A 23,193-nucleotide genomic window follows, 5' to 3' on the forward strand; every position below is an offset into this window, starting at 1 on the left:
CCTCCGCTCATTAATGACGCTGTTTAGGACTGCGCGATCCCCACCAGCGCACCAGCATGCAGTTAAACGACACAGCTGCCCGGAACCTTCACGGTCAAGCCACCAGCTTGGTGCTCGACCAGGCCACGCCCCTCTAAGACATGTGAAAACTTGAACCCATATGCCCTACCATTTATACACCATGCATACTGACTTATGAGCCTCTAGGGCCTACTTCAGGGGTGACTTTTAAGTATCAAAGGACATTTTTAGGCAGGTCAATACAACAGTTTACAAAAATGCACTATAGGCTGCAGTGGCAGGGCTGAGACCTGTTTTACAAAATGGGTGCTGCTTTTTTATTTTATTTATTTATTTATTTATTAAGTGCTGCATTCATCCCGAGGGATATCAAGGCGCTGGTAGCGAATATCCTGGTACAGCTGTGGGAGTGGGACTTAATACTTGGGGAACAGATGAGTTTTTCATTTTTCCCGAAACAGTATGTAGTTGGAAGTAAGCCGTAGATACAGAGGTAACTCGTTCCATTTCTTATCTGCCAGATAAGAAAATGATCGCCCTCCGGTACTGACTTTCCTAATTCATTTGGTTCTGGCCAGAGCTAAATGAAGTGAGTGAAGGCTCCAAGTGGGAACATAAAACTCGATTTTCTCCTGGAGTATTAAAGGGCCAGTTCGATACAGAGCCTTATGTGCATGACTGAGAAGCTTGAATGCTGCTCTTTATCGCATGGGTAGCCAGTGCAAGATCTTCATGCACCTAGAGGCTGAGCTTAGCCTGCATTTGTTGCAGCAAGGCTTGTGTGACAGATCTTCTGCAGTCCTGAGGAATCCAGGGAAAAAGCATGGCCAGGAGTTTCAGAGTTGCAAAACCTTTGCCGCAGAGGGCTCGTACATGGTCCTTCATGGACAAAGTGTCATCAATGGTAATGTCCAGGTTTTTTGCACAGTGTTTTGGAGTTGGAGCAGTGCCAAGTGTGTGGGGCCACCATGTGGCATCCCAGACTAGTTTGGCACCTCCGAAGAGTAGGATCTCAGATTTCCCTGCGTTCAACTTTAAGCAATGCTCAAGCATCCATTGAGTCATTTCCGTGAGGCAATTGTGTAAATTTGATTTAATGACCTCAGACTTTTCATCCAGAGCCACCATCAGCTGTGTGTCATCAGCATAGGAGCAGATACCAATGCCCCACTTCCTGCTGATTTTGGCCAGGGAAGAAACAGGCATTAAATAATGTGGGGCGCCACAGCTGATGAGGCTTTATTTGGATTGATATTGGCCGAGGTGAACCTTACTGAGTTTGGTTGCTTAGGAAGGAGCTGATCCAGCTCAATGCTTTGGAATAGATTCCTTTTTTGTAGAGGGTTTCTAACAAACTGTTGTGTGAGACCGTGTCGAACGCCGCCGACAGGTCCAGCAGTATCAGCGCGACTGCCCCTCCTTGGTCAGTACACGATCTAATATTGTCTGATACAGCCAATAGTGTTGCCTCTGTGCTATTTTTTGTCCTGAATCCCGTCTGTGATGGATCTAGAAGACTATTAGTTTCTAGGAAGTTGGATAATTGCCTGTTCACCAATCTTTCCAGGACTTTGGAGGGGTAGGGGAGTTTGGATATAGGGCGGTAGTTTTCGGGATTGAGAACATCAGTTCCGGCTTTTTTTAACAAAGGGATTACTGAGGCGTGCTTCCATTGTTCAGGAAAGGTGGCGGTTCTGAGGGAGTTGTTAAAGAGTTGGTTGATGTATGGGCACAGAGTGGAAGCGATCTCGGCAAAAATGAAGTGAGGGCAAGGGTCTAACGGGGATCCAGATTTTACTTCACCCATGACCTTTAGGACCTCAGTTTCTTGAAGGGGTGTGAAATTACACATACTTGATGTGGCATCTGGATGGAAAATCAGGAGGTCCCTATTCGTTATATCAGCCTTCGTGGGAGTATTGAAGGTGGAGTAGATTTTCTTTATCTTATCCGAAAAGAAATCATTATTCTTTTGCATGCGTCGACTAAAGAAGGTAGAGTTTGGGACATGCTGGCTGGTTTACTAAGTTCTCTGACTATGCTATAGAGTTCTTTAGCGGAGTTGCAATTCTCATTGATTCGGAGGGCATAGTAGGATTTTTTTGCATTTTTTATGATGTGATTGTAGGATTTAAGTTCGGATTTGTACCTCAGTTTGTCCGATTCATTTTTTGAGAATCCCCATAGATGTTCGAGGTTTTGGCATTTCCTCTTGAGTTTTTTAAGTTGTGGGGTGTACCATTTTTCCGTGTGTGGTCTTTACAGTTGGTAATATCTCTGTATTGGGGCCAGTTTGTCCAGTGTTGTACAGATCTCTGAGGTTAGCGGCTCCTATACATGCTGGGAGATCTCCTGAGGTCTGTACATTGGAGCACGTGAAGTGTGCTAGAAATGATGATTCAATAACAAGCCTCCAGGCCCGATTCGATGTCTGATGAGTTTTACAGACCTTAATTGATTTGACTGGTAGACCCAGTGTGAAGGCTATGAGTGAGTTGTCTGTCCAAAGTAAAAGCTTGATCTCATTAATGCAGGTGGCTTCGATATTAGAGAAGAGAAGGTCAATCGTGTGACCAGCTATGTGGGTGAGCCCCTCGGTCCACTGTTTAAGTTGAAGTATCTGCATGTCGCTCTCCAATTGAGAGATGGCCGGGCTGTCTTTATTTTCATAATGCACGTTAAAGTTCCCTATCACCAGGTAGTTCTTGTATTTCAGGCAGACTGGGAGGAGTTGGGTGAGTAACCTGGTACTTAGGTCAGCTTGGTGACGTGGGGGATTATAGATCACCGCTCCTGCCAGAATGATAAGGCCTTTGGTAAGTATTTGGAAGGGGAGTATTTTGTGTTCATTCTGTGGTGCCACTTGAACCGGTTGGCAGGTCCGATGATCTTTGAACATGATTGCTACCCCTCCACCCCTGCGGCCATGCCTGTCTTGTTTGACAATTTTGTAGTTAGCTGGTAATGTATTGGCAATATCTAGGGAGTTATTGTCTCCCATCCAGGTTTCAGTGATGAAAACAAGGTCGGGATTCCTTTCATTGAGGAGTTCCCATATATCAGGGGAGTGTTTAGGAAAAGATCTAGCGTTGAGGTAGATACAAGATAGCTTGGGAATGTTGGGAGCAGCTTAGCTGCTTATTTGACTGTGCCCCATGCTGGCCATTTACAGAAGTGGCAGGAGATTGGACCAAACGTGAATCCAGGGTGGGCTAAGGCGCAACGTGAGAGGTTGTTACCTGGGTTATGTGCAAGAGTTAGTAGCGCCTCTCATGAGTATTTGATGGTGCTGTGCTGGGCAGGTATGGCACGGACAGGGGTTCTGGCCCCTGGCCAAGGCCTGCCGCCGATGGGCGCAGGAGGGGTTGCCTTTGGCGCACCAGCGGCGCGCCCGCTGCGTGCTTCTGCTGCGCGGTCGCTGGCACATTGGTCTAATGTAGTGCGAAGCGTGGGAGCTTGGCTGCGAATGAGAAATCAACAGCCTGTGAGACTGGCACTGATGACGGCCATTCGTCCCGAAACGCATCTGTCTTAGCCTTTCACGGACTGCAGGAAAGAGTTTTGAATTATGCCTGAATGAATCCTTTTTTTGTACGCGGAGCATGTGTCCCGCTGACTTTGTTACTGAGATCAGCAATTGGTGTGAGGTGTAGCCGGTTTCCGCTGATACCGGCAGCCCTCTCGCTCTGGACCTCCGCAAAATCAGCAACCAGTGGAGGAGTACGAGGAGTACATCGCGGCGCCCCCCAATCAAAGGTATTTTCATTTGGAGTACATGTATGCGAGGGTAGAGAGGAGGCGGCATTGTGCTGCCTGATAAGGGCACAAGAAAAGGTTTCAGCGGGATCAACACATCCAGGACTTCTGTGGTGGAGTGCAGCCCAGCGCCAAGAATTTGGGGATAATATCGCTGTTCAGTGTTCCACATCACTGTATGAGGAACCTCGTGAGGACTGCAATTACCATCATGTAGTGGGCTTGGGATTCCTAGTGCAATTAACATACCAGCCTGTGGGAGGAGGAGCCAAGAGACTACTTCTCTAGGAGTGGTTTCCGGAGCCCATGAGAAATCAACAGCCTGTGGGACTGGCACTGATGACGGCCATTCCGGACAGAAACTTGTCTGCCTTAGCAATTCATGGACTGCAGGAAAGCGTTTTGAATTATGCCTGAATAAATCCTTTTTTGTGCCCAGAGCATGTGTCCCGCTGACTTTATTACTGAGGTCAGCAATTGGTGTGAGGTGTTGCCGGTTTCTGCCGATACAGGCAGGGGGAACGTCCTCTCGGTCTGGAGTTCTGCGAAATCATCAACCAGTGGAGGAGTATGAGGAGTACATCGCAGTGCCCCCCCAAGCAAAGGTATTTCCATTTGGAGTACATGTATGCAAGGGGAGAGAGAAGGCGGCATTGTGCTGCCGGATAAGGGAACAAGAAAAGGTTTCAGCGGGATCAACACATCCAGGACTTCTGTGGTGGAGTGCAGCCCAGCGCCAAGTATTTGAGGACACTATCGCTGTTCAGTGTTCCACATCACTGCATGAGGGACCTCGTGGTTACTGCAATTACCATTATACAGTGGGCTTGGGATTCCTAGCGAAATTAATACACCTGCCTGTGGGAGGAGGAGCCAAGAGACTACTTCTCTGGGTGTGGTTTCTGCAGCCCATGAGAAATCAACAGCCTGTGGGACTGGCACTGATGATGGCCATTCCGGCCAGAAACGCGTCTGCCTTAGCATTTCCCAGACTGCAGAAAAGCGTTTTGAATTATGCCTGACTAAATCCTTTTTTTGTGCCCGGAGCATGTGTCCCGCTGACTTTGTTACTGAGGTCAGCAATTGGTGTGAGGTGTAGCCGGTTTCCGCTGATTCCGGCATGGGGCACGTCCTCTCATTCTGAAGCTCTGCAAAATCAGCAACCAGTGGAGGAGTACGAGGAGTACATTGTGGCGCCCCCCCCAAGCAAAGGTATTTCCATTTGGAGTACATGTATGCGAGGGGAGAGAGGAGGCGGCATTGTGCTGCCTGATAAGGGCACAAGAAAAGGTTTCAGCTGGATCAACACATCCAGGACTTCTGTGGTGGAGTGCAGCCCAGCACCAAGAATTTGGAGACAATATTGCTGTTCAGTGTTCCACATCACTGCATGAGGAACCTCGTGGGGACTGCAATAACCATCATGCAGTGGGCCTGGGATGCCCAGTGCAATGAACACACCTGCCTGTGGGCGGAGGAGCCAAGAGACTACTTCTCTGGGAGTGGTTTCTGGAGCCCATGAGAAATCATCAGCCTGTCGGACTGGCACTGATGACGGCCATTCGTCCAGAAACGCGTCTGCCTTACCGTTTCACAGACTGCAGGAAAGCATTTTCAATTATGCCTGAATAAATCCTTTTTTTGTGCCCGGAGCATGTTTCCCGCTGACTTTGTCACTGAGGTTTCAATGATGTTTCACCTATAATTTAACGTTTTTCTGCACAGCTTTTGGATTTTGTGTATGAAGTTGAGTACGTTCCGGGTGTACGTAACAGAATTGCTGATTTCTTAAGCATGAGTCCCCTGACTGTCATTGAAAATTAAGATAATAATTGGGATCAATGGTTTGTAACCAGTATTTTCGGTAACAAACTAGTAAGCATAGCCCATGACGAATGGATAAAGAATATTGTTTTTGACCAGGAGATTCAAAAGGTGTCCAAATTTGTCCTAAAAGGATGGCCAGACAAATACACCCTTGACAAAGCTCTCATTTCATTTTGGGAAGTTAGGAATTAACTTTCCTTTGAAAATGATTTGCTACTTAGCGGGGGTAAATTGATTCCACCAAAGGTCTTTCGTGACAAGATCATCAACCTTTATCTCGAGGGTCACTTAGGTATTGCTAAGACGAAATATAGAATCAAGCAATCCTATTGGTGACCTGGAGTCGACAAAGACATTGAAAGGATGGTACGAGAATGTTTTAATTGCGCAAATTCAGATAAAAGCCTAACCACTTGCAGAGTTATGTTACAGCCCATTGTAATTCCAAATATGCCTTGGGAAAGGATTGGTATTGATATCTTTGGTCCTGTCAAGGATATCAATGGTTTGCAGAAACATACTATAGTGTTGGTAGATCATTTCTCTACGTGGCCTGAGTATAAAATCATAAAGAAAGATGACTCTGAAAATGTGTTGATTAGATTGATGATGTTAATGATACCAGTGTTAGTTCTAAACCCATTAACAATCCCATTGAACCTTTTTGCTGTGGTGAACCTTCAAGTAGTGAACCTTCAAGTAGTAATGCACTTAGTGCTAAGTTTGATGCCTCTTGTGTACAGAATGATATTCAATTGAACAACGATGCTGTAGTTGTTCCACATTCCAAACATGTCTGCAACAAACCCAAGAGACTTGAGGATTATGTTATACATATTTACTGTCAATATGTCCATCTTTTACTTATGTTTATTTATTAGTATTTCCATTTCAATCACTACTAATTGTAGTTGCTTTCTCATTTTTTTGTTGTTTTTTTTTATTGTAGGGAAGGGGAAGTGTTATGTCTCGTGCTAGCTGGAGCTAGGCTCGAGCTGCGCTCAAACACAAGACGGTATGTGTTTGGGGGAGATAGAGAAGTACTTACCTGCACCGAGGCCATACTAGGGGCCACGAACACAGCCACCGGCCAAGAGTCAATCACTGCTTTGCATCGCGCTGCCGCCCCGGGACCACAACTCCCGGAAGCCTCAGCGGCGGCGCGCACCTCTGACCTCGTGCCAGCGCCCGGAGGCGCTTTAAATCGGTGCTGAGGTCGGCGGAGCCCGGGGGAGACAGAGAAGCACTTACCTGCACCGAGGCCATACTAGGGGCCACGAATGCCACCACTGGCCAAGAGTCAATCCCTGCTTTGCATCGCGCTGCCGCCCCGGGACAACAACTCCCGGAAGCCTCAGCGGCGGCGCGCACCTCTGACCTCGCGCCAGCGCCCGGAGGCGCTATAAATCGGCGCTGAGGTCTGCTCTGCGGGACACCGGGCGAAGCCTGGGCCAAGGGTTGGCCCGTTTAAGCCCGTTAAAGAACGGAAAAGGACGGGACGGGGCACCCCTCTAACGCCTGCTCTAGGACATTAAGATCAGTGTCACTAGAAAAATCGTCTGTGATTAAATATACTTATTGTTTGATAGAGTATCATCCAGTCAATAGCGGGGATGCCTACCTCTCCGGATCCAGGCCATAGTACCAGTAAACCAACGGGAGGGTCATTAATGGCTACTTTAGACAATTTCCTTATCAGGGTTTCATCTGCTCTTGCTAAGGATATAGAACTTACCGAGAAAAGGCTATCCTTGGACATAGACTTTAATAAAAGATCTTCCCTGGGCCTCCTGGCAGGAGCCAGATCTCCGGTACAAACTGATTCACAGGGTACGCTTCCTCCGTCTGGCGTGGAGGCGCTTACCCTGTCGCCTCGGGCAGTAACCATCTTGAATATAAGTGACAATTCTTCTTCAGGAGAGGTGGCTCCTGCAATTGAAACGGGTAGAGCCCCTTCACCTAATATTAAAACTCGATCAGCTGGCCAAGTAAAAGCAGGACCGGCCCAGCAGAAAGAAGGGGTACAAGCAAAAAGAAAGCGCCCTGGGCCCCAAATATCGGTAGGGGGCAAGCAAGCTAAGTCGGATGTTAACTCTGTTACTACCAATGACCCAGTAGTAAGGCCACCAATTAGCCCTACACAACCTCGATTGGTGGATAAAAACAGACATGGAAATCACCAGGACATTATAGGGGAGGAACTGCATCGGGACTTGGGCCCTTCTTTTTGGAAAAAACTGGAGGGCACCATTAAGAAGATATGTCACCCGCTACATGAGCGTTTGGAATCAATTGAAAACAGATTGGTATGTCTTGAACTTTCACTGGCAGCAGCACAGAAGCAGGCAGCAGCAAGGCACAGTGCGAACAGGGCGAAATCACCTGTAGCCCTAGGTCCAATTGGTCCCAGTAGTGGTGCCGGGACAGGGCAGGGCAGTAGGCCTATTTTGTCAACTGATAAGGCGCTCACTGCTAACTCACAATCTTCTGCTCTGATAGGGGTGGGAAATTCAGCACAGGCTAGTGGGGTACCCCAATCTACTCTGGCCCCGCTAACTGCACTCTTGGTTCACAATCAACAAGGAGTTGGAGGGACATCTTCGAGCAAAGGGAGAAATCAGGGAGGTGGCACTAAGAGGGATGCCAGGCAGCAAAACTTAACTGCTTTACCCAGTGCTCATAGCGAGGTTCCCTTGCCTTATATCGATCTTCCTCCCCAATCAGCCCCATTTGTGGTAGTCTTGGTAAGGGTCCCATCAGTTGTCCAGGGGAAAAGAGAATCATCATTAGACCTCAAGCATAAGTGTATTTTCTGGCTGAACAAGTATCGCCCATTACCAATATATATGCGAGCTGAAATCTTGGGGGTTAGGAGAGTAAACTGGATAGGGAGGGGATGTAAGACGGTGTCAGGAGACTGTATCATCATTAACTTTAGAGACCAGGGATGCGTTAATTTCATTTGCAACTGTCCTCAAAATGATCAGTCGGATGGGATACAAGTGCTACCTTTAATCTACATTTATGGTCCCCCAATTCCGGTCTCCTTCGAGAGGGACATGTTTTCACAGGGGATTGTATCAAACTACTGCCCATTGGGGAACATAAGGTTATTCAATAGATTCCAGGCCCTGTCGGGGCTGGGGGATTGCGACTGACAGTGCGAACCCCAAAGTACCATTCCGTGTAGTAGAGAGAGAGGCTCCATGGAGGAGGCAGTGATTCGGATTGGGCAAGTGACCACCCAGAGTAGAGGGAAAGTAGGGAAGGATGAGGTGGGTCAGTGTAAAACGTGTGATGGTAACACCGAGGTGCCCAAGGTAGATGGGTTATTGAGAAGACAGAATCACGTATATCAAGGTTTAGGGGGTCTCCCTCAAAGGGGTGAACTGGCTGTACCATCTGAAGGATCTTCATGTCAGACATCCCTGATCTCATGGAATGTGGTGGGCTTGGGGTCAAGACTAAAATCGCAGCCCTGGGTAGAATTCATTGACCGCTTTGACATTTGTTTGTTTCAAGAGGTTTGGGCGGTTGAACCAATGTTTAAAGTAGGTTATTTGAATTACTTTGTTCCAGCTGTTAAAAAAGGCCCGGGCGTCCTATGAGGGGACTAGTGATATGGGTTAGGCAGTCCCTGAAATGTTATACACAGTTGCTCCCGGTTGTAAATAATTATATTCTTGGAGTTAGGTTTAGATTCCATGCTAATTTAGAAATTGATATCTACAATGTCTATGCTAGGGGCCTTCAAGGTGGCAAGAAATCTGATGTTGTATCTGAGCTGGATATATTAGTTCAGGCTACCCCTCCTAACACCCTGACAATGATCGGTGGGGACTTTAACACCACTTTTGAACCCTTTGGGTTGGATGATGCGCACTTAACAGAGGATGAGGACGCTAGGTGGGGAGTTCCTCAGCTTGGTACTAAACCCATAAGGAAGTAGACCGAGGCCGCAATTCAGTTAAAGTGTCTCTGTTTGGGAAACCAGCTGAGGGCGGCCAACGGGCGCACATTTTCAGACAAAATGGGAAAGGAAACTTTTGATAATGGTGTTAGGGCAAGCAACATTGACTATTTATTGGTCCCCCTTGGTTTGTGGTCTACCCTTCAGGATATGGAGGTGGTGACCCGTATTGAAAGTGACCACAATCCCTTGACTGCATTGTTTAACCTGGGTTTACAGGAAGGGGTTGAGGCTCATGGGGGTCTCTCTCCTCCAGTTTTTGTTTTGGCAAATGATGAGCGCCACCTTAAGTGGTGTCAAGTTGTTGAGCATCAGGAAATTATTGGCAAAATTGAGGGAGATTCGGAAGGGGCACTAGAGGCTCTGGAGGAAGCTACCCGGAAGGGGTTCCCCTTCAATCTACTCTTAGAAGCTCATATCAGGTTTTTTACTAAACTTAAAACCTATTTTTGTAAACCGAGCTCAGGTAAAAGAAGAATTTTGACAAAGGAAGTGAAGAGCTGGTACGATGGTTTGTGCCGCCAAGCTAGGGGAGAGTTGGGACAAGCCCTAAAAACTAAAGACATGGGCGCAATAAGGTTGGCCCGTGCGAATTATAGGCTTAAGCAACACATAGCCTAAAGGGACTGGGAAGAGGCCAAGTGGCAGGATCTCAAAGTGGCATGTAGTGCAAAGAACCCCAAACTCTTTTGGGAAATTTTTAAATGGGACAGAGGAGGGAATCGTGAGAGCCCCCAAAACAATGTTGATCAAAATGCCTGGGTTGCTTTTTTTAAGCCCCAACACGCTAGTCGGTGACGGGGAACAGTGAGGGAGCATTTGATTATACATTCTATAAGGAGGCTGTCTTCACTGTGGGTGATGTGGATAGGGCATTCGACCTTGTCACAGAGGAACGGGCTACCGGCATGGATTGTGTCCCCGCAGATCTATTTCTAAATAATAGAGGACGATGGCGGACCTATATTTTATATGTGGCGAACTCCATAGCCCACGGGATGGAAGTCCCTAAATCATGGAAAGGGGCTGAAATAGTGCTGGTCTACAAAAAAGGGGATAAGTCACTTGCAAGCAACTACAGGCCAATTAGCTTGATTGACTGTATGCAAAAAATCATGGGGCGGCTAGTTCTGGGCCGAATCCAGAACTGGATGGTTAATGATAATATATTAAGTCGCCTCCAGGCTGGTTTTCGCCCAAAAACAAGTACCATAGACCAGGTTTTACGCTTCATTATTTTATATTGGAGTCCCGTGGTCTTGGGAAATGGCACCCTGTATGCAGTCTTTGTAGATTTAAGGGCGGCTTTTGACTTGGTCCCACGCCACACATTGTGGGAAGTCCTAGCGGAGCAGGGGATGGCCCCAGAATTGCTGAGTTTGGTCGTCCGTCTGCATGAGGGTACGTTCGCTAGGGTTCGGTGGGGTTGCCAGGGAGAGGTTCCAGAGCCATTCCCGGTGGAGCGGGGAGTGAGGCAAGGCTGCGTTATGGCGCCGACCTTGTTCTCGCTCTTTGTGAACGGGGTGGCGGATTACCTCTCCCTGGTCTCGACCGATGCCCCTGCGATGTCTGGGGAGCGGGTCCCGATCCTCATGTTTGCGGACGACACCCTCATCATTTTCAAAACACCTAGTGGGCTCCAGAACATGCTGAAGCATTTTGAAGATTTCTGCCTCGATAGGGGCATAGAAATAAATACTGAAAAAACTAAATTTATGGTTCTTACTGCCCGCAAGATGCAGGGGTCTGCCAGACCATTCAGAGGGAAGATTCATATGAATGGGTCCCCGCTGGATCGGGTGGATGCATTCACCTACCTGGGGGTTACACTCCAGAGTGATCTGGGATGTTCAAGCCAACTGGACATTGCAGTGCTTAAACATCGTCAGCAGGCAGGCATTCTTCTGAAAAAATTCTCCTCATCACTAACAAAGCCCATTAGCCCCTTAATGGAAGTTTACGGGTTGAAGGTGCTAAGTTCGGCCTTCACGGAGCCGAACTTTGGGGATTTGAGGACTTAAGAAAGTTGACGCTGGCAGAAAACGAATTTTTGCGCAAAGCAACTAGTGTTCCCATAAGTACCCCGCTAATTCCACTAATGTGGGATCTTGGAAAAAAGGCGGTGCAAGATCAAGCATTCTTAAGGCCATTATTGTATTGGCACCGCCTGTGGACTACGGACGAATTACAGCATTACGCTCTGGGTCTGAGGGAGATAATCGTTAAGGATTATTGCCATAAAATTCATTGGCTGAGGGCCATCCGGTCTCTACTCCTTAAATTGGGTATGAGGGAGCTATGGGATGACCCGGAAAATGCCTTATTTCCCTCTCAAAAAAGTATTGGGAGATGGTGATTACAGACATGAGGGTAAAGTGATTCTCCTCGCACTTAACAGAACGGTTCTTGGAAATTAAGGATCGACCAAAGCTGGAATTATACTGGGACATTATTGGGAAACAGTTGGACCGTAAGCTCTATTTCCAACTTAGAGTAGGTTCCCTCCCAGTAAAGTCTTTTACAGCTAAATGGGCAGGGGAAAACGGTAATGATAGATGCCCTAAGTGTGGGGTGGAGCAAGAGTCACTGAGCCATTTCCTATTCTTCTGTCCTTTGTATACTGCCCCTAGATTGCTGTGGATCAAGCCTGTATGCAAACTATTAGGTATACAAAGACACTGGAAGGCTTTAAGAATTTTATGTACAGACCCGACACCCCTAATTGCTCTGGCTGTGGCCAAATTTCTGAAATGGGCTTGGGTAATTCGCAGAAAACATATAGCGGTAGGCATGTGACTATTAAGCTGTCTATACCGATAAATATCGGGGGTTATGGATATGAGATTTTTGTTTAACCCGTTCCGTGCTGCGAACGTCCAACGGTCGTCGCGTGCACTACCTCGCTAGTGCTGCGCACGACCGTTGGACGTCCGGATCCCGTTAGCGCAATCGAACGTCCGCACTGGGGCGGAATTTGCGGCGCGCTTAACGGGTTAATAGTCCTCTGGCCCCAAATGTATTTTATCAGATTGTTTTTAGGATTTATGAATTAATGTAAAATGATATTCGGCATTAGTCTATTGTAGGTTAAGATCTTTTTAATATTTATTGTAATGGATTTTTTAATCAAAACTGTGATTTTTATGTACACTTTTGTGACCTAAATCGTCGAATAAAGTTTATAAATTGGTATGTGTTTGTATTTTCTTTTAAACATGTTGTCATGTTCTGGTATGTAGATTCGAATTAGAATGCAATAGTTTGAGAGCTATTACCGGCGGCTGTGTCCGCTCTTGTCTTCTCTGCTGTTCGTGGGTTTAAACTGCTATTAAAGTTAAGCTTAATTACCTCAAGTTTGGATTATCTTTTGAACCTAACATATGTCAGTTGTGTTATATATCTGGTTGCAATAACAGAAAGCTCACGATGGAACCAAAATACAGGTCAATTGGCTCACCGTGGGAATCACAGAAATGCAGGTTACATTTTTAAGCCACGCCCTTAATTACATAGGACTTACTCCTTTTAGAGATACACCCACTTTTTGCATTCCACTTAAGGCCCTGCTGAAGACGATCACTTTTTTTTTACCATAGTCTAATCAAGTTTGTTCATATACCGCAATAATATTACTGTCGGACCCTTTTTTAGTAGATGCTTGGGTAAAGTAGAGTTTAGAAAACAATGTATTTACCTGTCATGTCTGCTATATCCTCAAGTGCTTTTGCTGCGTTGTTTCCCAGCGCAACAACGTGAACGATTGCGCCGCTGTTCCGCACATCGGGAAAGCAAGCTGCTGTGTCAAGATTATCTTCACCGTCAGTTAATACTACGAGTTCAGTGCCATCTGTGTATCCACTTTGACGGTTTACCTGCAGACAGAATGATAACGAATGAAAGTAATAATTTACAATTTTGGTGCCAGCATGGTTTTGCAGATTCACATTGTGGATATTAGTATCACCTGCTTAGGTTAATCCTTTCAATTTATAAAAAAAATATTTACATAGAAGCAATTAATTTGATTTAAAAATGTAGAACAAGGCATAATAAAGTAGCGAACTGAAAGTTGAATACCAATGTAATAACTGCAAAAGAGATAAACAATACATATAACCCTTTTACCAGCGCCTTAGGAACGATCTTTCCTTGTTACCCAAATGATAATTGTAAAAAAATATTTTTCAATTTAATTTCAGATTCTAGTTCATTTTTCCCAGGCATTGAAGTTTATATGACCCAATATTGCTTGGGATGTATCCTGGAAGTGCCACCTAGCGCACTGAAAATCAGTTTTTGTTCACACCAAAAATATTTCCAACGAGCCATGTCACGCGAACAATCATGAAGTACATGAATAGGAAAAGCATCATTGTTGTGCTGTTATATTTCCAAAATGTACTGTTCACATGTATCTTCAGTTCTCACATTGACGTGACTGCCGGAGGTCTCAAGTTTCCCCGGGCCATGCGTAGTGCATCATCATCCAAGCTCGTTTCTGCTTTGCAATCTGACACCGCAGTGCTATTTATCCCAGGATATCAGTGAGGTCGAGAAGAGATTACCTGCACCCATGGGTTCAGGCACATCTTAATGAGTTTAGCAGCACTCGGCCAGTGCTATTTATCCCAGGATATCAGTGAGGTCGAGAAGAGATTACCTGCACCCATGGGTTCAGGCACATCTTAATGAGTTTAGCAGCACTCGGCCAACTGTATTTTGGGAGCCCCTGTTCGGAACACCTTTGAATTTATGATCCCGTTTCAGCTCTTTCATGCCCTCTTTGGCCAGATCACTGGCAGAGCACTTTCTTCATACTTTTGCAAATTGTGAATGTGTTTGCATCTAATAGTCGTGGATAGTTACCTATTTTTCAGTATAGTTTTAGATCACTAATATCATTTCAAATCTCTGTAACTCCCTAATAGTTCTCACAAGTGAGGTCCTCTTTCGATTTAAAATTAATTATTTTTAATGATATTGCATGGTATTGCAAATCATAAACACTGGAAAATGTAACGGAAAATGACGATATTTAAAACTACCTGTGTTAAGAATCGATAAATGTCATCAGGACAGGCAAATTTTGCAGACTAGAGCCACAGTTGACAAAACTTTCATGGGCCCCCCTGAGATGCTGGGGCCCTGGGCCAGAGCTCACTTTGCCAAATGCCAAAAAGCACCTCTGCAGAGGTTGCCTGCAGGTCACTAGGCCCTCAGGAACTAGGAATGGTGAGTTGGCGAACAAGGACGCAGGTGCCGGTTCTGTCCTTTAGGACACCCACTCCACAAGCTGGGCGTGGCCACTGGGCCGCATTAGTCATCCTCGTAAAGATAGTGGTTGGGAATCCCATTCAGGGGTACACTTGACAAGTTTGCCAGGCAGATACCATCAGATAAGGTACCCTCAACCGACCCACCCCGACCAGAAGACGTCCACTCTTCAGCAGACATAAAGGAATCCAGGACGGCCATAGAGGGTCGCATACATTGTGCAGGGACAGAAGTCTCCCTCTTAAGCCACACTCTCCGAAAAGTGGCAGACAGAATAAGAGAAGCGGAGACTCACGTCTCCTCGGCCTAAGATGAATTACGATCACTGAGAGATGACTTCACAAAGCTGCACACAGTGGCAATCGAGTTAGAGAAACATGCGGTGGATGCTGAGGGTCACTCATGGCATCTGAATGGTGGGCATCCAGAGGGGCTGGAAAGCTCCGATCCAGAGTAATACTTTACCCCTGGCTCCGCTTCTGGGTTCCAACGGATGCTTGTTGTGTCGCGCGATGGACAGCACCGACATTGGAGGAGCGGACGTGAAGGTATGGGGGCTGGGGGCCTAGTTATATAATAACCACAGGAGGCACTTATGTGATTTGACTACAGGGTGTCGTCTCCGTCGCCACCTGGCCGGCGTGAGCACGCCCCTCACTTTTATTAACTCAGGGTCATGTGACCCACACGTCGTGACGTGACGCAGTCGTCATGTATGGCGCCATTACATTGCCCTCTATCCCCCCTTTGTTATAGAACAGGCCCATAGGTCCCTGGCACCCCAGCCACTGCCACTGAATCGCCCCACCCCAGCTGATCATCCTATGTCTCTTCAACTATGCTGAAAGCGAAGCTATCCTTGGTGTGGCCAGGATTCAACAAACAATGATTCTTGGCTCTGATAAAGTGATGCTCTTCCCAAAATAAACATTGATGGTACAACAACAGAGATGCATATTCTGCAAGGGAAAACAGAAGCTGTGTGTGATGCAGATCAAATATATGCTCCTGTATCTAGCCCAGCTGAATGTTATCACTAACGGCAAAACACTTTTCTTAGATTACAGGGCAGAAGCATGGAGATGGGCGACAGAGATGACATCGCTGATGCCCACTTTGCCGGAGAATGGCTTTAACCAGCAGGCAGTCAAGACGCAGGAGAAGGACCCAGTCAAAGTGACTCCCTACCAACAGGAATCAGGATTCTTCCCTGTCTGCAGCAGAGAGTACTGTGGTTATGTGTCCATCCCCACCATGCAAGGATGGACCCCAACCAAAGCATCCACGACACCTGCTATCATAAACAGGTTTAATGGACTGGGTGGTGGTTGGGTGGGTTCTTGCGGGACATGGCACATGCTGTCGCCCATGGGGGGTCACTGGAGGACAGTATGAATCCCTAATGGAGATGTGTTACAAAATGGGTTAACAGCTGGGTGACCACCCTTTGTAAGTTTGTTTTCTTCATTTGATGGGGACAGTTAAGTCCGTGTGGCAGTTAAGTCCGGGCTTCATGTTTACCCCAAGATTCCAGGACATTCGTTCTGGTTCTGTTTGCTACAGCTGTTGCTGTGGTTTGTTTGATTTTGATGCCACCACTAACGTAGATATATATTAATGGTGCACATAGTAGAGGCCAACCACTGGTCCTTGCACTCAACACTATAGGGCACTCATTAGATCACATGCAACCACGAAGGCCCATCCTGTGGAGGGGAGAATCAGGACATGGGGGGGCCACACCCACTACAAAGGCTGGAGCGACAGATGAGGACAATAAACTTGTGAACACCCTTAGGACTGACTTGCAAACTGACTCACATGCAGACATTGTCCCCGTTAGAGCAGTTCCTGCTTTTGATAAGGCTCCTGGGTGCATGCAGAGCCAGACACCCGGCTGTCAGTAACTATTCCTTCTTCTCTGTGGCCCACAATACATTCTCCCGACTGGATAATGTGTTTGTCTCAACTGTAGAATGCGCAGATAATGTTGAAGCAGATTATCTTGCTAGAAGCATTTCCAATTATGCCCCTCTCAAGTTCTATTCTAGCCTGACACTAAACAGTAAAGGGTTAACTGGAGGTTGAGCAGTTGGGAGCTCCCAGATAATGAAACACTACAAGAGCTTTGTAATGACACCTAGTTATTTTTCCAGGAGAACAAAGACTCAGTGACCTTGTTCTTAAAACTCTGGGAAGCTTACTAAACAGTACTCCAAGACAGAGCCCAAAATGTAATTTCCCACAAAAAATGATGAAAGGAGCACAAGACACCGTACTGGAGCATGAAATCTGAACTGCAGAGTCAAACTACCCTGTGACTGGGGTCCGGTTACAAATGCATTGTATAGATACCCTGACACGTGAATATCACCCTTTGATGCACGATCTAGCAAAACAGCAGTTTCTGGTATCCCAATGGAAATTGGATGATATAGGGGACAGGGCAGGAAACCTGCTGGCCTGGTTTAGTAGCCAAGATACAAAAGCCAGATGGGTGGGGGAACTAGAAAACACAAACGGAAAAAGGGCGGCAACTGATGAGGACATAGCCGATAGATTCTTTCAATACTATTGAGACCTTTATAGAGAGCGGGCCTCAACCATGGTTTCTGACATCGTGACTTTCTTAGAGGAGCTGCCCCTCCCAAAATTAACCCCCTATGACATGAAAAACCTGGATTGGGACCTCTCCCCTGAGGAACAAGTGAAAGCAGTGGGCCGGATGCAATCTGGGAAAACACTGAGACCGAAGGGTATCCTGTGGAGTTTTATAAGAAAACCTTTTCGTTCCTTGGCCCACATCTATCATCCTTTCAAGGCAAGCATAGTGCTGATACTGAAGGAGGGTAAACCTGGCACCCGCTGCAGCTGCTATAGGACAATTCCACTATTGAACACTGAAGTAAAAATTCTAGCCAAGGTATTGGCGTTTCGACTGGTGCCAATCTCCCCACATTAGTGAACAGGGATCAGACGGTGTTCATCGTGAATCAGGACACATGTCAAAACCTCTGCCGTCTCAGTAGCTGGTTGGATTGCTACCAAGACACACCGCTGCCACAGGCAATCGAGTCCCTAGACGCAGAAAAGTATTGGACTCTATACACAGGCAATATCTCTTCCAAGTTTTGGCTAAGATGGGATTTGGCCCAAACTTCCGCCCGTGGATACAGTCTTTAAACACTTGTCCAATGGCAAGGTAAAAGTGAACAGAAAATTCTCATAGGAGTTCAGTCTGGGAAGGGGGAAATCAGGGGTGCCCCCTCCTGCCACTCTTGTTTACGCTGTGCGGGAGCCACCGGCATGCTGGCTTAGGATCTGGAGACATGTTATAGGTTTCCATGAAGTTGCAGCAGACCCAGAAAAGGTGTCTCTACATGTGGACAACATCCTATTGTACCTCGCCGACCCAGCCACATCACTGCCAGTGGTGTTATAGGTGTTCCAAAACTTAAAAAAAATGCGTAGGAAACAAAATTAACTGAGACAAATCATATTGGCATCTGGCCCCGAAGATACTGATCCCTTCAGATATGGTTATCACCAAGGGAGGATTTTCATTGGATTGGAATAGATATAACAACATGTCATCAACAGTTCATGGAAATTAACTTTTAAGTAGTTCATAAGACCTTTGCAATGGCATAGGGCAGGTGTAGATATCTACCTTTGTCACGTCTCAGCAGAGTAGCCCTCTTCAAAATAATTATCCAGCCAAATGTCCTCAATGTACTACAGAACATCCCATGGCCAGTGCCGGATGTGTTCCTCAACAAAGTTGATGAAACAATATGGACTTTCCTATGAGACGGAGGTCCCCCACGAGTAGACCTTCGGACCCTGTAAAACAATGTCAATAATGGCAGCCTCTCCTTCTCAGACCGTGGGCCATTTTACTGGCCATCCCAACTGCAAGCATGGCCAGTGCCGGATGTGTTCCTCAACAAAGTTGATGAAACAATATGGACTTTCCTATGAGACGGAGGTCCCCCACGAGTAGACCTTCGGACCCTGTAAAACAATGTCAATAATGGCAGCCTCTCCTCCCCAGACCGTGGGACATTTTACTGGCCATCCCAACTGCAAGCATTGAATGAGTAGTGCTTTGTGCCGGAGTTGGACTCGGAAAAGCACCTAGAAGAGTCTGTCATGGAGGACAAATCCCACTTGGATTACCTTTACAGTAACAAGTTCTGATCTCTCCTGCTTGGACTTATAAAGAGTGCCCTGGAGGCTTGGGACAAAGCAGTGAATCATGTAGGATGGGGGTGCAAAAAAATCCCTGGATACTCCATTGGGGATAGGAGACAAATTGCAATTGATACCAAAGCTGTCGACAATGGCGACATGGAAATTAATAGGTATTTCAAAACTAGTGGTTATAGGGGATACAGTGGAAATCAAAACTTTTCTTGACCTACAGGCTGAATACAATTTGCATGACTCAAAATTGTTCAGATATTTACAGATGCAGCATGCCTCACAGACTGAGGGAATACTCTGAGACAAGATGGACAGCTATAATCCCCTGGAGAGTGAGGTAATTCAGGACGAGATTCCATCCAAAGCCTTCTCCCTAATATTCCACACCATCAACAATAATCAACCTACCTGATCATCTTTGTTCCCTGCAGAGCAAATGGGAGGAGGACCTAGGTCCTATTTAAGATATTGACTGGGGGGGGGGCAGAGCTGATGCAAAGTAGATATCAAGATGAACTTGCGGCTCACACAAATCAAAATCCTTCCCAGGATTTACTATACCAGATCCCGGTTACTCACAATGAGGAGGGTGTAAACTCCCAACTGCCTACGAAATGGAGATGCACCTGCCACCGTTCCTACACTCGACCTGGGGCTGTACTTAATTGCAGGCATAGTGGACAGAGGTGACCACTGAGCTGACAGTTGTATTTGGGGCCCACATCCTACCCTCTCCACATTTCCTGCTTCTGGGAATACCAAGTGATGTTCACCTTCCTAGAAGGCAAATCATATTACACGCTAAGGGTTTGTATGGCAAGAAGAGATATAGCAAGTAAATGGGGATGTGCTACCCCCTTCTCTAAGTCACAATGTTTCATGTGTAGAATCAGAGAGAGTAGTCTATGAAGCAAGAGGCTGTAGGGGTTGGGGACATGTCCGTAAGTGACGGGGAAGGAAGGGGATCGAGGAAAAGAGACTTGGCCATTTCACCCTGTTGATACCGCTGAGAAGCATGTAGATGTGTCATGCGGGTACGACCTAGGAGGCTTGGAGAACACATGTGATATGATGTATGCAATGATGGTATTCTTTGTTGATGTTATGTATATGAAACAAATACAAAAATGTTTTTAAAGAGGAAGCCTTAAGCTAGTTTTGCCAGCAACAGGCCAAGTCTCTTCATGTTTAAATGAGGTGTACTCTCTGAATCACACGTTTAAGCTCTCTGCTGCAGAAATGGAGCACGATGTATAATATTGTTTCTTTCTACAGCTTACATGCTCCAATTGCTTGCTTTCTCAGAAAGCCTTCCACCTCCGTACTCCTGAAACCCTGCATGAAAATATGATCTTGATTTACTTCTGCCTGATTCCTCTACTTTCTTTTTTCAATACCCCTCTTTTTACCCTAAACATTTGCATGCCATCTATTTCTGAGTAGAGCCTCTTTTCAGTCTCTTGTCTGTCTGCCTTTATCTATATTACTGTATTTCTACAGTTGGTTCACAACCTTATTCCAGATGTCACAACCTCTCCTCTTTAAAAACATTACCCCTGTAACCTAACATTATCTAATCTCCACCAGACTATCTTTCTCACCATTTATCTGAAACCACAACACTAATGATCACATCTAGCTGGTATTAATTTAATCTATCACCAAGTAACTGGAGTATATGCATGCAATTTGTCTTTAGAGCACAGGACTAAGCAGTAACCACTGGAGTAACCACTAATCCTGTTTTCCAGAGTAGAATGCTACTCTCCTGAAGGCGCTTCATCGCCTTATCAGGTGTAGTAACTGCTATATAGATACAATTACAAACAATTTTTTTTGATGGCCAGTGTGCCCTCGTGAAGATATTTAGTTTCATCATTCTAACAGGCTGATTTAGGACTTTGCGCCCAGAATTTCTGACAGCCCATAAGGCGGCAGTACCTCTTTCCAGCACTGTTGCTGTACATTTCACTGCATTGTGAGTTCTCCATTATAATGACTACATCAGCCATGAAAATAACCACTTTAGAAATGGAATCCTCTTGCAATCGTTTATACTGCATTGTATTATTTCCTCCATTTACCCAAATAGGAATTTATTGTTACTGATCACATATCCTGTTAGTATTACGTATTAGATGTAATTTGCAGCATGTTGTAGAACCTCTTGTCAGCCCAAGGCTGTATGGATTCTCCCTATCACTTCTGTTTCTGTAAGTAGATCCTTCATCATCATAGCGTAGTAAGTGTCCCTTTTCACTGTGATCCACCACTATTTAATGTTGGATGTAGATACTCTCGGGTCCAGCAACACCAATAGTCTCCAAAAATTGCAGTAAGTGATGATGCCAATAAACAAATTAATTCAGCGTTTAATGTAGCATCCAATCACAAAGGACACATCTAGTAAATAAATGACATAGAATGTAACTGGGATGCCGAACGACATCACAAAGCAAATACAAGAGACCGAGTAACCAGCAGAATGAACAGTCATCAAAATCAAGGAAAACTTATGTGAACTTAACAGTGTATTCATACTTTTTGTGACAGTCTTTCACGTAAGTTAGTAAGTAATACCACCAAACATGGTGGCAGACCATCATCATCATTGAGACTGGGCAGTTACCTATGTTTGATGTCTAAATGAAATGAAATAAAATTTGATTTGTAGAGCGCATGGCTGCCCGGAAGCGTCCCAGCGCTTGCTTAGGGAATCCGTCCTGGTATTCCCCTGCGAGATAACCCATTACTGGAAATCCCCAAGGTGAAAGCCAGGCATCCCGCTGCGAGGGGCTGTTGTGGAGATTAAGCAAGCTATAGCCCAGAGGTACAGAGTGGGACTCCATGATTGGAATAGGCACCGAGGCGAGAATTGTCAGCTCCGGGGAAATTTGAGCCCAAGACCCGCCGAGGCGGGGAATTGAACCCTGGCCTGGGCCAGACCTCTGCATCAGGGTCTGCCGCTCCAACCACTTGAGCCACACTTCTCCACTGTCCATGTCTACTGAACTCTGTACACTTTACAGCTACTAACCAGTGGTGAAGTCTGTGTGCTCCTACTTTCAACGTGGTAAAGTTGGTATACCCTTAATTGGTTTACTTAATTTGCCTATAAGTCCTTGTATGTGGTACTAAATGTACCCATGGCCTGTAAACTAAATGCTGCCACCGGACTGTAGGACTCACTGCACCATCTACTCCAGGGACTCTGCAACGCATGTCTCTAGGCCTACCATGTAGTCTGGCTGTGGGTAAAAACTTGCAAATTTGACCTGTCAAAATAACCCCATTACACAGGCCTTAACCCAACCTTTAAATAATAAGGCAGATATTCAGAAGGTTCCACTAGTAAATGTTTGCCAACAAAGAAACTCTAAATGGGGCAGAGGCAGTATATGAGATTCTAAGAGCCAATCCAGCTCTTTATTGTGACCCTTGAATGGGTGAGTCTTTTAGATCGGCTCCAACTCCAACCCTTCTCTCCAGGCCCCAGGTCAAATCTACAAAGTAGGTTCCAGCCCTCTAATATGTAATCATCACATGACTCCTGAGGCATTCCTGCTGACTGACTGCAGTCATGCCAACACTGCAGAGACGACTTCATTTATTGGCAGATTCATTGTTACTGAATTCCTTTAAATTAACTTGGCCGTACATTTGAAATCAGCAATCTTCACTGTTTTGCCTTTTGGCAACTTTTCCCAATGTTGTAGACTGACAACCAATTCCAAATCGACTTCATGGCCTGTACAGATTGTGTCCAATAATGCGAAGTTCTGTATTGATTACACAGGCCTTCACGTTCTCGTCATCACAATTTTCACCAATATGTAAACTCCACAAGACATTTCTAGAATTCACAGCAAATGTTTCACTTATGTTGAAGGTTATGAAGGGATCCAATAGGAATAATGAGGCTCAATTTTAATGTAGGTAGGATTGTTTCTGAGACTAAAGCAATTAATGCTGTTGATGAAATCTGTTCAAGAGGTTGGACGGGTGGCTAATATGATGAAGCAGGGCAAGAAAGAAAAGCATTGCAGAGAAGTACATGGACCAGTCATGGTTGGATGATGCTTCAAAAAAGAATGTATCCTTACATTCCAATTAAGTAACTGCAGGTTTCAGTCTCTCTG

The 23,193-nt window shown here is 45.9% G+C and overlaps 1 protein-coding gene across 1 annotated transcript in view; it reads right to left on the reverse strand.

Annotated features, from left to right (window-relative positions):
- LOC147747508 (calcium-activated chloride channel regulator 1-like) overlaps positions 1-23,193 on the reverse strand; it is an 820,724-nt gene that overhangs the window by 341,097 nt on the left and 456,434 nt on the right. The window contains exon 8 of the mRNA XM_086953977.1: positions 13,269-13,446. Coding sequence (XP_086810103.1) covers positions 13,269-13,446 — 178 coding nt within the window. The remainder of the gene's footprint in view (positions 1-13,268; positions 13,447-23,193) is intronic.

The sequence above is a fragment of the Lissotriton vulgaris genome, chromosome 1_1, assembly GCF_964263255.1.
Source record: "Lissotriton vulgaris chromosome 1_1, aLisVul1.2, whole genome shotgun sequence".
Taxonomy (NCBI): Eukaryota; Metazoa; Chordata; class Amphibia; order Caudata; family Salamandridae; genus Lissotriton; species Lissotriton vulgaris.